Source organism: Serinus canaria, chromosome 2 (assembly GCF_022539315.1).
Source record: "Serinus canaria isolate serCan28SL12 chromosome 2, serCan2020, whole genome shotgun sequence".
In the NCBI taxonomy this organism is placed as follows: Eukaryota; Metazoa; Chordata; class Aves; order Passeriformes; family Fringillidae; genus Serinus; species Serinus canaria.
Genome location: NC_066315.1, coordinates 27,185,807 through 27,200,317, shown reverse-complemented (window position 1 = coordinate 27,200,317; position 14,511 = coordinate 27,185,807). Strand labels below are relative to the sequence as shown.

The following is a 14,511-nucleotide window of genomic DNA, read 5'->3' as shown; positions in this document are numbered from 1 at the left end:
TAGCAGAGATTACAGAAGTTACCTAACAAGCACCTCTAGTACAAGTATTCTTCTTATTAGAAAAAACCTTTCTATTGGCTAAATCATCTTAATACAATGTAGCTTATTTGTGGTCTGATCAACTTTGAAGAGCATTTTCTTCCCTTCTTTGTAGCAACTTCCTTCTTTATAATTTTCATATTAATTTAGGCTTTTTTAACAGATTTCCCACCTTCACTAAATTAAAGAAATATTACTATTTTAAGCTATTTTTGTTCATGTCTCCTGTGGTCTTTTTATCATCCAGTTCAGTTTGCTTTGGACCTTCTCTGTTTTTTATCAAAGTGGACAGGATGCTAGCTGAGACTTTTCAAAGGGTGAGATATTGGTCTTCTGAATATTCAGGAGTACCTCAATGTGCTAAATGCAACACCCCTCTCTGTATGTATCAGGTTTAATCAGTTTGATCAATGTTCTGTGATCTGTGATCCAGAATCCCCCACGATATTTTTTTTCTGAAGTCACTCCTGATATCATAATCACCCAGTCAACAGTGATCTGCCTTTTCCTTTCTGCACTGCATGCTTTTCTGAATACTTCCTTAAAATTTTCTTTTAAATTCGAACACTGTACTTCCTCACTTCTTACTGTCATCACCTGCAAATGTAACCAAGCCCTTTATTGCAGTACCCAATATGCTAAAGCAAAACTTAAAAAATATTGTAATACTGAATCCAGGAGAACTTGACTGGAGCCCAGTGAGCCGAGTATCATTTGACAGTGAGTCCATGGTAGCTGGTTTTCTTTCCTAATCAGCTACATATTTTAATTAAAAGAATCTCTAACTTATTTAACGGAATGTCACACACAGAAGTATTTTGAAAGTCCTACTAAATAAAGCCAAGATAAGCCACATTTATCACTCTCTCCTATCCACAATACCTAGACTGTTTTTGTTTTATAAACAATCATAAATCACAGTAACCATTACTTTTTCTTTTCATAAACTCAGCATGATATATGGACAAATATTTTTTTCTCCCCTACTTACACAGCACTTGGACACAACCTTTTACTTTCAGAATACTGCACAAGTGGTCAATAAATTTGGGTCTTTTCTTCCTAGAAAGGATTCACGAATCCTCAAAGATCAAATTCCTGCATTAGCATCTACTTACTAGTGCAAATCTCTTTATTTTAAAGGTGTCTTTGTATGTGTTTGCCAAAACAGAATAAACATTTCTGATAGTTCCAACAAAAATCTTTACTCTGAGATTCTCCCACCCCCTTTTTAAAATGAAACGACGTGTTAGACATCAGGGTACCTTTATTTAATATAATATTCAAACATGAAATGCCCTGGTAAGATAAGACTCGTAGATAAGTACACATAAATTTGGATATTCTCCTATTACTTATTACAGCATTTAATTTTTTTTTAAGTTTAAAAAATACTTTCAAATGGAAACGTGCCTTGATAGATGACAAAACCCACCATATCTCAAGAAATTCAAAGATTATAGGTCATAAAGTTACAAGTGTGATTGCATTTGAGCAGAATTTTTCCGAGCAAGTTCAAGATGAAAACGATGAAGATGTCAACACTCTGATACTGTAGATTTAAGAACTGGATCTGCACCATTTGAAGATCAAAATACTATGTGTGCATCTACCAGGATAAATACGGACGGAGACGAAGATCTTAGCTGTCACGCTGTGTGATCAATTCTTCATTCCTTCCCCAACTTACAAAACAATTTCATGTTTGTATTGGGAGGAGATAAGCTTGTCCTGAACACTGCCAGAGAAGTAGGCCAAAAGGAAAAAATGCCTGCACATACTCAATTTTTTCTTAATCTTAATTTTTTTTTTCAGAAAGAAGTATAGGTATAGTTCTCTTCTCTCAAGTGTCTGGAGTCAGAAACAATTAGTTCATACTAATAAGCATAAAATCAATTTTTCCATGGCAAATCTATTCCTTCAGAATAGTAAGTCTCAAGTGTTTTACAGGTCTTATTATCACTGAACATTTATTTTTTTTTTTAGGAAACAATCCTTTTTACAGTAAGGTCTATGTACAACACAGTGTTCTATATAGAAATGTCCTTATTAAACTGTATATAAGTAGAGTGGCAGGCAGATGGCAAACCGTTGCTTATTTCTTTCAGTATCACCATAGAGGAACACACAGTATTTAAGTCCCACAGGCTTCTGTCACTCTTCAATGAATCCAAGCATTGTATAACATCATTTGCCAACGAAGCACAGGGGAAAGAGACATTACTTAATAGGACAATCCTGACAAGACATTTATCCGGGATTTTTCAACGATGCACGTACAGAATGTTCCTGAATAGTGCAAAAAAATGCAGGCAAATTAACTACCTTGTCAGTCCAAATAACAAACCAATCAATTACATTCTATCCAAGCCTGACAAGCAAACTCAATGTTTTGTCATAATAAGCTTATAGTTGAGACAAGGTAGCTGTTCTCCTTTACTTTAGGTATTCTATTGAGAGCTTTATCCACATTTAAAAATCCTATTATAAAAGGTTTCCACGATTGCCTCCGAGGATGAGTTGTGGCAGAGTTGTGTCTCATGAAGGGTATCTACACAGTAAAGTGATAAGAAAAAAATATTAACATTGAAAGATCATAGCAGCTCTCCTCTGTCTTATGAAACATTTTAACATCACACTAAATTTAAGCAATGTGTATGCTCAGATCCAAATACTTAGACACCCACACCAAATTTTCAAGAGTCTCTAAGTGTCAAAAGATTAAACTGAGTTTAGTATAGCATCCTTATAACTCTTTATAAACTTTTTCTCAATACAGCTCAAAGAACAAAGGCAGTCCACCACAAGACAGAGAAGATAATTTTCTTTTTTTTTAATCATGAAAGCAACAATTTAATACAAGTAGGCTAGAATGTGAAGCTAGCATTTTACTCAGATTTGCAACCCACAGAAATGCAGCTATGAGACTGACTACAAGCACAAACATGGGTACTATGTAATAATGTTTAAAAATGCTTGTTTTACAGAATAGCATTTGAAAGAAAACAAGTCTTAGGATTTCAGAAGGACGAAGTAAGGGAGGGTTTCTTTCAAAATGCATTGTAATAATTCAGTGCATAAAAGGCTTTAGTCACTTCTTAAAAAATGTCTTTGAGCCAGTAATTCCAAAGCCTTCACAACTTTTTCTTTTCCTACTCATACCTCCTGTCTTTTGACACTCATGACATACATACTTTTCAAGATCACTTTTTAAAAAAATCAATACAATTTTAAAGCACTGAATCTATAAATTTAAACTCTTTAAAGTACTTGTCATACAGCAAATGAATGTATCTTAGAGCACTGTGAGATTTTAATTAGGAAAACATCTATGTTGTCTTTAAGCTGAGCAGATACATTTTGAATGAAAGACTGATAAGTCTCCATCACTACATTTGGTGGTTTGTTGGCTGGTTTTGGTGGTTTTTTTGATTTGAAACGTATTTAGGTAGAATTATAACTAAAAAAGAAACTGCTATCATACTTTGATAAAATATAACAGTCTGATAACAGGAGCCATCTTGTTGCCACATGTTCAAACAAAAAATCTTTGCAACTGAATTTAAGTTTTGAGTATAAAGATTTTGAGTCTAAGAATTAGAGGGACAGCAAGAAGTACCATATGAAAATCCACTCCCAATTCTCACTTCATCTCTTACTTGAGACATAACTGAAATTTTAAATTGAGTGTCTTGAACTGCAATCTACAGTGCAATTTTGAACTTGAAAGAAAACTGAAGAAAAGCTTAGCTGCAAGACAGAAATACTCTTCACAGTCATCTCATAACAATCTCCTTCCCTTACTGAGTGCAACTAGTTTTGTTCTGACAGCCGCAGTGGGTGAGGCTGACATGGGCGCACACTGAAATGCAGAAGCTTAAAGGGTAGCATCAGAAAAAATCAAGTTAAGCTGAAGGTCTCTGTGCCACCTCTACCCTCTCACAGCAATGTCAGTAGCTGCAACTGCACCATTTCAGTCAGGTCATCTGCATGTGACAGGCTGTCCCATCTGGGCTAGTAAGGTTTAGGCAGGAATACAGCAATCCACACTTCAAATTCTAGGGGTTTTATTTTGGTTTCCAAAATGAGTAAATGTGTATGTGAGTACGTGTATACACACATATATGCATGTATGTATGTCTACATATGACTGTACTTACATATAAATTTCTATTTATAAATTATTTTTATATAAAATTTTTATCCACGTAAACATGTTTCTACATGAAAAACCAGCTTCAAGCTGAACCAATAAAAGAATCAGTTACTTTTTAATAAGCTCACAAATAAAAGTAATTAAGTACAAACAAGAATCTCAGAGGAAACCTGTAACTACTGAAAAAAGGTCCTAATATTTTGTAGCACTTCAGGTAAGACTGTAAAAACACAGACATCAAGTATGAAGTGTAAGTAACCTACACCTGCACTAGTTATTCCTATTACATTTTTATTGGTAACAACATATCAAGAAATTTAAAAGGATATTAGAATAATTACTCATATATTAAAGGGAAATTAATTTTTAAAAAGTTGGATAATTTTTCCATTTCTACTCTATTAAAAATTTAAGTTGACATCATTTATTTTACACTTTCTAGGTTTCTCTTAACCCCTCTCATGTTTGAAGTATTATTAAGGAATCATTACTTGCTTTATTTAAACAAGTGAAAGATTTTTTTTTTGTTCTAGTAAGTGAAATATTGGTAAAAGACAAAAGAATATGAATGTATAAATACAATAGCTTGTAATTATTGTAGCTAATTGTATTATTGTAATACAACAGCAAACTCATCTGATAACTGAATATTGCCCTGAGACCACTCACACTGATGACATTTCTCCTGCTCTAGTCTCTCCTTCTGCTTTTCTTCCGTGCCTACACACCATCTGCCTGCCCTTCCTCAACAAAGAACTGCTCCCATTCCTGTACATCCATTCAAATTTCTACTGACTGAAGTACCCAGAGCTGTCTGCACTAGCTGAACTTGTATTTACAGCCTAACTTAGAAAAAGGATTTAGTGAGCACAAAAATCTGAAATAAGGATGGTGAGCAAAACTGAACAGCCTTCCTCTCTTACCAGTGGATGCAACAAATATTAAGAAAAAAAAAGCATCACACATAATGCCATAATAGATGCTTTGAACAGGAAGGTTTTTCAATTGCATATTTGGTCCTTTAGAAGAGTTGTTCTCTCCCAGCTCTCCTTCAATCCAGGACAAAAAGTAATTATAAAAGCACTTTCCTTCAAATTTTGGTACAAAGAGAAGAAACACACCAATCTCCCTCCTCCCTAACCACATATGCCATCTGTTTTGTCGCTTAAGTAAATGTTAAGTAACGGGAAGGTGTCTAAGATCTATGTGCAGACTTCCTTTTCAAAAGACTATAGGACAAGAAACCCCACAAGTTATTTCAACACTTTGTACTCTGCAGTTATGTAATAGACAAAGAAAATTGCAAATTGCAGACAAACTTAATGCTCATGTCAGCAGTTTTGATCCTGGTTCTTTTTTAGCCATTTTAATATTTGCCTTCATCAGGTTAAATGGTTACTGTAAGGGCAATGTTTCTGGCTGCTAACTGGGCACACATACAAATACATTTTCAACTACAATGTAAAATCAGTTTATCTTCAAGGGTCTGAAGGCAAGAAGCTGCTATAGTGTACTGTAGCAACTCTGAAAAATTACGACTCTCCCACCAGGTTAAGTCTGCTAAGACTGAAGAGGAATTCGGGGTATTTGAGAATAACTTTCACAAGGCAAAGATGATGAGTAATATGCATTTTTAAAATTCAGGCTATCTAATCTCAGAAATTAATCTGTACCCAGCAACTCTATTAGGTGGATGACTGAGCTCTTTAGAGGGGAAAAATACCCCAAATCAGACCCCGAAAACAATGATGAGCAATAACTCTAGACATTACTAATTACTTCAATTTTCTAAGTATTGATCAAGTTATAAGTATTAATAAAAGCTTCCTGAACAGTTACAGATCTTTATCTGCTAATATACACACACTGATTACCTGTAAAAAAGTTATCTGCTGGACAAAAGACCACAGCATCTGAGGTACCAATGGAACAGAACAGCCCTGCTTTGCCTTAGTAACTTAGTATTTATGGTAACATAAATAACAACATTTAGTGCTGGTCACTGTATATACATGTTAACTGTCTTGACTGACAGAATTCTGTTCTCCAAGTACTTCTACCCCCACTTCAAAACAAGAACACATTTTCAAACTACTTCAGAGTAAAACTGAAACCATTTCACATATATGATACCAATATTTTATTTAATCTTTTGTATAGGATATGTCATTTTCCTTCATTCTGTACTGTCTTTATGAATACAAGCTTCTGAGAGCCCATGAAAAATACACAGTCAATACGCTCAATACTCTACATGAAACCCAGCTTTCTCTTTTAAATGACTGCATTTACAGACCTTGTCACAACAAGGTCCCTGATGTTATCGAAGCAATTTCAAGATACTTTAATCATTGGCAAAACTCAGTGACTTGACAAAAGAAATCTGGGCCAGAAGACTTCAATGGCTTGAAAGGAAGGTTATTGAGTGATGTAATTTCATTTGGATGGGACAGATTCCAATTGATCTGTTTTTGCAATGCATATCTTGCCTCTGCAGCTGTCTCTATCTGATTCAGTGCTTAAACTGCAAGGAGCGACTATCCCTTTCCACTTAAAGCGAAACTCTTCCTTCCTCCTGCTATTATTTTGAATGAGCATGAGGAGCCCATTTTCGAGTTTAATCTCTGTACTCACTGCAAAAAAAAATATATTCAACTGAATGCCAACCCATTAATTCAACTGAGTCTTGTGACTGCCAGCATATGTGTTATGTAAGTAGAAAAACAGATCCTATAGCATTATGTTTATCATCATTATTATTGTGAACTGAAAATATTGAGTTAGGGTTTGTATAACACAATCCCAACGGCACAATATCATGTAATCTACACTGTATTAGACCGCACTTATTTTCAGTCAAGTACTTACATTCAAAAGAAAAAACACCTGCTTGGTATGCAATAAGCATAATAATTAATAATTGGTTGCGTTATATATGAAATCAAGTACAGTTTGCCACAGTTTTAACAGAAAATAAGTGTATCATTAGGAACCTCAAAATCTGAGTTAATTTTAAACTGCATAAAACGTGGGGGGGGAAAGCCATATATAGGGAGTTACAAAGCTTTGAGTATTGATAAATATTGTAATCATCATTATATGCTAATGAAACTGAATCGGGATGTGGCACTAGATGTTGCCAGCAGTGTGTAGCTGACAGGTCAACTAAGTTGCCTTTTATTCACCCAGCTTTAGTCTTATGCTGTCTGTGCACACAAAACATCCTTGACTAATAAAATATGATTTGCTGAATTAGACATAAATGTGAGCTTTCCTCTGATAATTTAATGAGCAACAAAAATGGAGTTAAAGATCAGCTGCCAGTCCTTCACTGCCTTCCCAACTTCTTGTCTCACAGGAGATGATAGTTCTGCTCAGTTTCACTTTTTATGTCTAATCTATATAGTTCCAGAGTTAAGAGCTTTCAGGTGTCTATAGCAGCAGCAATAGACTGCACACCAGACATGCCTACAGAAACACTTACAGAGAAAACACAACTGACCCTCAACACCACTCACTTTGCTTGCCTGACCCCAGGGCTTCAGTTCCATTGACAGTAATTGATACAGAGTATCTTCTCTGGAAAATTATGTGTTCCAAAAACAGTAAGTAATTATGACTTCATCTATAAGTAAACTCAAAAGCATAAACTCAATAAAAATATGTATATTTTATATATTGCACAGCTTTGTATTATGAGTACTGTCACTCACTGTAACTGTTTCTGTTAATGTGAGAACTGTGCACCCCTCATTAGGTACTGTATAAATATACCAGCATCCCATTAATCTTACAAATCAAATATTTTATTGAAAATAAAAATCTAAACTTCCTGCAAATGCAGAACTTGCTTACTATTTATAGACCGTACTTTGAGAAATATTTTAACTAGCAGAGCCATATAAATAAATTAGATTATAATATTAATTTGAAAAAAAAAAAACTGAATAGAGTCTTTTAAAATAAAAGAAATGGTGTAAAGGATATTTTTCCCATTTCAGTATATAAATGAAAGTCTTAAATTGTTATTATTATATAATACTATTACATTTGTTTTGTTTATTTTTACAGAAAAGTAGATTAAGTAATTTGTTGGGCTGCCTCTTTATCAGTGGGTATGGATGAATTCCGTCAGAAAAATCTAAATTTCACTTCACTATTTCAGTTTCAACACTGGACAGCTAACACCAAAGTCACTGGACTGCACAGTTTTCATACTGTTTTCAGTGAAAATACAGCCCTATGCCTTTAAGTTAGCCATCAGTTATCAATAGCTTATTGGGATCTGTGAAGCATTTAGAACCTTCTGTGTGACTTCAGTATGTTAAAATCTAAGCATGACTATCACCAATGCTACAAAACAAGCTAAAGTAGGAATTTTGGTTTCTTGCTCTGCTGCTCTACCAAGCACAAATATAAAACACAGATTCAGAGCTAGGAGATGGGCATTTTTTTCTTCTTTTCGAAGTAAATTTGTTTTCAAGATATTTATAAAGGGTTTTTTCCTCTCAAAACTCCCACTCCCAGAAACTTTAAAACTGTAAGAGTTCTACTGTGAGACATTCAAAAGTCTCTACAAGATCTCAGGGAACCTCTTCATCACAGTATGCTGTATATCACAGTCCAGGTCAAAACCTGTGTTGCACTTGCTCCTGTGATTAAGAAATCACAATCCAGTTTTATTTTTTTATTTATAAATTAGACTGAAAACAGTAATGGCACTAGTGATACTTTATGGCTTATTGGAACATTGAGTCTAGAAACGAAGTGAGGTGTAAGTACAATCTCTTACCACTGCTATGATTTAAAATCACAGAAAAATTTACCACTTCCCCATAAGGAAGACCACCAAAAGCTGTATCATGGTTTTGGAAGAGGAAGTATTGGCTCGTCAAAGGCACTGCTAGACTGAACCTTGCAGGAAGTTGAATCTTGCAGAAAGGGAAGGCTGCCCAGTGAAAGGGGCATTTTTAAAATAAAATATACTCAGAGCTCAGAGAAATAAGGCAGAAGGAGTATGTATGTGATGCCTTTGAGCTCAATGCATCAACAAGCACAGTGAAAACTTGGCCTCAGATCTCCATGTAATGAGACAGAGAAGGACAGCCCACAGCAGGAAAGCAGCAAGTAAGGGTCTAGTCCATTTGGATATATCCCAGTCCACAGGGATTATTCAAGGTTTCTGAAATGGATGTTTGTTATCTCTGTCAACTCCAGTGTAAGAGCTAAAGAACACCATTACAGCCAAGGCAGGACTCTGAAAACTGAAAAATGCAAAGATGAGCCCATCTTAGAGGTGAGACATGCACAATAAAAAATTATACTAAGCAGGACCTAGATTTAAATCATGGGTTGGTGAGCCTTGTCCCTTGTACTGGGAAAGATCAAGGGATCCATTGCCAAATACATGAAAGTAACTGAGAGCACTCAGCCAAGATTTAATAAGGGCAGAGGGGTTGCTCATATTTGAAATGACAATGACATGCTCTGTGAAAGAGGGAAGAGCAATGGTTGCAACACACCAAAAGGTGTCCAGTATAAGGCTTTTCTATCAGTCTGGTACAGCAGATTCCTGTATCAGAAAACAAAGCAGGCTGAATAGGTTGAAAGCCAGCTGGAGTCAAACGACAGAAGGCAACAGCTTGAGCTCCAGATACTGTCCAGCAACAAAGTACCCCAAGGAGCCAGGGGGGAGAGAACTGCTGCATTAGGCACAGCATTGCCAGCCAGGCAAGGAGGGAATTGTCCCACTCTGCTCTGCACTCACCTTGAGTGCTGGGGGCACTTTTGGGTGCCACAATTCATAAGAAAGACATTAAGCTATTAGAGAGTGTCCAAAGGAAGTCAAGGAAGATGGTGAAGAGCCTTCAGGGGAAGCTGTAAGCAGAGGGTCTGAGGTCACTTGGTCTGTTCAGCCTGGAGAAGAGGAGACTGAGGGGTGACCTCACTGCAGTTACAACTTCCTCTTGAGGGGAAGACGAGGGGCAGGCACTGATCTTCTCCCTGGTGACCAGTGACAAAACCCAAGGGAATGGCCTGGAGTTCTGTCAAGGGAGGTTTAAGTTACATATCAGAAAAACATTCTTCACCCAGAGGGTGGTTGGGCACAGGGACCTGGCAGGATTCAAGAAGTGTGGACAATACTCTCGGGCCCCTGGTGTGATTCTTGGTCCTCTGCAGGGCTGGGATTGGACTTGACCATCCTTAAGAGTCCCTTCCAACTCAGCAGATTCTGCGATTCCGTGATTTTGTGGCTCACAGTGCTACCAAACTCTCCTTAGTTGAGAGAGGGAGGGCTCTCACCACAAGGGCTCACAGCCACAACCTGCAGCTCAGGAAGTTTAGAGAGGACACCAGCAGGTGCCTTTTCAGTACAAAGAATTATGCAGTGAGCTCAGGGGTACTTATGTCTCAGCTCTGTGGGAACAAACAAATAAGAAGCTACGATAATTTGTTCTTGTTATTCTAAAAGATTTCCTTTCCAGTATTAGAAAACATTGCCAATTCTGTGGTCAGGATGGGAAGCCACAATGCTGCATAAAATCCTGTGATGCCCAGTGCATGGGTAAGTAGTGGATTTCTGTCAGTTATAAGGGATAAGAAATTTCCTTTACAGCCCTCTTACAGATAGTATCTGGCTCTATGTAAGACAATAGTGCACTATAAGAGGCATTGGAAACTGATTTATAATCAATCTTGTAGTGCACAAATAGTAAAATATTGTGTCCTTGATGCCATCTTAAAATTCAATGGCATTAGTCATATTAAAGGGCCTTTTCTTAAGACTGACAGGTGATTTCATATTCTACTGAAACCTAGACACTATAAACATTTCACCAAATAAAAGCCAGAAGAGGTTATACACATAAGTTTTCTAAGTGGAAGCATATCTAAAGCATTTTGATAGCCATCCAAAAAAACAAACAACCGACCAAAACAAAAACAAAGCAAAAAAACCAACCAAACAAAAAGCCCAAAACCCCACAGAAAACTACTATTATTTATTTATATTTACAACTCCACAGTAAAACCTTTACACATAAAGTGGCCTAAGGAAAAATTTCACAGATGTGTTTACAAACAAAATAGAGAGTAAGAAAACAAAAGCAGGGAAAATTTAGTGCATTCACTTGAAAAGTTCATACAAATACCTGTATTTTAAAATAAGCACCTTAACACTGGACCTTTTTTTAATGGCCATAAAATTTCTCAAGTTGATTGACAGATGTAGAAAAGCTTAACTTAAAAAGCAAACATTTCATATATTCCATTATAATTTCAGTTAATTTTCAGTCTTCAGTATTGAAACTTTCTAGAAAGATAACAGGTCTCTAAGTGGAAGTGGACTATTTCTGAAATGCACAAAAAAATTAATTATGATTTTCTTTCACACTAGTCCTTAAGCATGCAAAATTTAGTAATAGCTTTTTTTTCAAAAGAAGCCAGAAGTTAACCAATAGGTATAAACAATGGATGCATTTGCATAATATCATAATCAAGCTAAAAGCTTGATTAAAAAGCACTGTACAGCACTCCTGAAAAGGACTATTTTGACAATATATTTAGAATAACATTTGTTATAATACAGTTTGTCTATACCGTGGCTGAATGCATGCAAATAAAATTCAGATGTAATACATACATATTAAAAGCAACAACAAAGATAAATTGTATTATGTATAAAAATCTATTAATTAATAGCATTTAACACCATGCCAGAAGTTTGGGAACAGTGTACCAATAAGATGTTCTGTTTGTGAAACTCAGTGCTAAGTATTAAATAATTCACTCTCAAAAGAACTAAAAAAGATCAGTGAAATCAAATACCATGATGTCCCTTGTAACATGCTTACTTAAGATTTTTCTCAAATAATACAAAAAAGGACCCTTAAGAAAACTATTTCATCATGACAAAAAAATGAAAGTTAAGTAAAACATTATGCAGATTTTTTGCAATGTCATTACCACATACACAACTGTATTCTTGAATATTACTTTCAGCATGTCCACCAATAACCTAGTCTAGATAAAGCATGAAGTTTGTTTCAACTGAATCAAGAGATAAAACTACCTCTGTAGATAGGAAAATAATAATTTGTTTGGAAATACATATTCTTATTATATTATGTCTTGGCAGTAAAATCTATATGTAACAAACCTAAACCAAATGATACCAGTAGGAAGAAGGAATGTCTCACCCTGTAATACGCTGGGCATAAGGTCAATCAAATTATTCCATTTGAGATTTAATTTTACCATTTTCCTAAAGTTTTGTTACTGCTGTTGTTGGGCACTTTCCATCATATCAGTAACACTGGTTCCCTCTAAAAAATGTCAGATCTTTAGTCTAGCCAGAAATTAACTTTTAAAAGCAATCAAAAGGAGGCTTAAATGCATTTCAAACAATGCATCTATATCAATTTCTATCTTTAAAACTTTAATTTGTGAGAAAAATATGAAATAAAAGAATATTATTTATCATCCTGCATGACTTTGGAACTACAGAGTAGATTTAGCATTTTGTCTTATTAGTGATCATAGTCATTCTGAAATGCCTTTGTTCTACTATATTCCTTTTCACTATTTTTTCCTCTCTAGAAGAAAATAACACAGAATGTGACTCTATCAACCCATTAGAATGACAGGCAGACAAAAGGTAAAAATGATGGCAACAAAGAAGTTGAAGAACTCAATTTCAGTATACTACAAAGTGCTTAAATCTGTGACTAGACTTTACTAATTTCTGAAATCTCTCCTTTCGTGCTCATTTTTGGAGAACAGAGGAAAACAATAAAAAATGAAAATATTCCAAACTACTCAGCTATTTTGTTTTTTAATTAATAGGTCTAGATAGATGAACAACACCATGTAACATCAAGGAAATTATCTAACAAACATGGAACTTCAGAAAAAAAACCTTTTTAATGAAGGATTGCAGATTAATTAACTAATTAATTAAGTGGCATACCAACATTTTTCTGCATTCAGAATATAGAGTTTTAAAGTATACAAAATAAATACATTGGAAATGTAACTACATAAGTAATGCTAATTATGCTTTAGCATTGTTTGTTTCATTAATGTTTGCTATTCTTACTTCTTTTTTAATAAATACTTCTTTGCTACTTTTGTAAATGTTTTGATTATAACTTTGCAATCATAATAAATATCTTCTGCTGCCTATAACAATGAAACAGTGAAAATTTACTAAGATGCCATTTTCCAGTCACCCACCCCCCATTTCAGCATCACTGACTTGTCCTGACCATAGCAAACTTCTCATTTTCACATAGGATTTTTATCCACAACTACCCCTCCATGGTTCTTTAAACTATTTCAGTATCCTCCCTCCTCTATTATCCATGTGGTTCTCTTGTGTTTCAGTGTCTTTCTCTAATCAGTCCAACTTTGCACAAGTTCTGAAGCTTGAATAGTCTGGATTTTGCTGCCTCTGCACACTATTTAAATTCTATTTTTTTCTTCATTTACCATCCAAATTCAGGTCCTTCTCTAGTCCTAGTCCCATCAAGATCTCCATACTGGGCTGTACCACACAAACACAGCTCCAAGGTTTGTCTGTCTGTAACCCAAGGCCCTGTTTCATACAGCACATCTGCAAGATTTTGGCTTAGCTTTACTGAAGAAACAAGTGTACAGTGCAAATGCTAAACTCTGGTAGATGAGTAAAAATTTTAACATGCCTGTTGATATGAAATGGTACAGAGTAGTGACTCAAGAGGAAAAAAAAAACACAAAAACCCCCATGAACATTAAACCCTGTGAGAATACAATGGAGAATCTGAGGATGGCAGTTCAGCTAGATAAGGATCAGCCTGGTCCAAGGAGCAGCAGAGACTGAAATATCTTTATCTTACCAAAGACTGCCCGCCCAGCAAAGATACATCAGACATCAGCACTGGGTGAGATATTCATACTGAAGCTTAGCCTAGCAAAATGCCACTCCTCACAAGTGACTGCTGTGGATTCTTGAGTGCTGCACATCCTGCTCACATCTCTCCATCAATGACAAAAGATGACCCAGAAGAAGGGGAGTCACACACCTCTCCACACTCACTGCCCCATGTTACTCTTATCACCTAGTGCAGCATTACCAGTCATTGATAGTCCTTAACATCTTCTCAATCCACACTTCTGCTCCCTGCAAGCCTGTAGCAACTCCAACTGCAGGGATAAGTACACTCAAACAGCCCACAGCACACTCTAAGCACAACAACAATGATCTAAAACTTGCCATACCATGACTCTGATGGTTGTGAGGAAACTTTCTCTCACAATTTCCTTCAAAGCTTCCCTTT

General features: G+C 35.6%; 1 protein-coding gene across 4 annotated transcripts in view; it reads right to left on the bottom strand.

Moving 5' to 3' along the window:
- PHF14 (PHD finger protein 14) overlaps nucleotides 1-14,511 on the bottom strand; it is a 160,286-nt gene that overhangs the window by 61,526 nt on the left and 84,249 nt on the right. The window contains exon 17 of one of the 4 annotated variants that reach the window (XM_050970818.1): nucleotides 1,516-2,590. The exons of the other annotated variants lie outside the window; for them this stretch is intronic. Coding sequence (XP_050826775.1) covers nucleotides 2,578-2,590 — 13 coding nt within the window. The 3' untranslated portion in view covers nucleotides 1,516-2,577. Of the gene's footprint in view, nucleotides 1-1,515; nucleotides 2,591-14,511 lie in introns of those variants that run through there. 4 annotated transcript variants of the gene reach the window in all.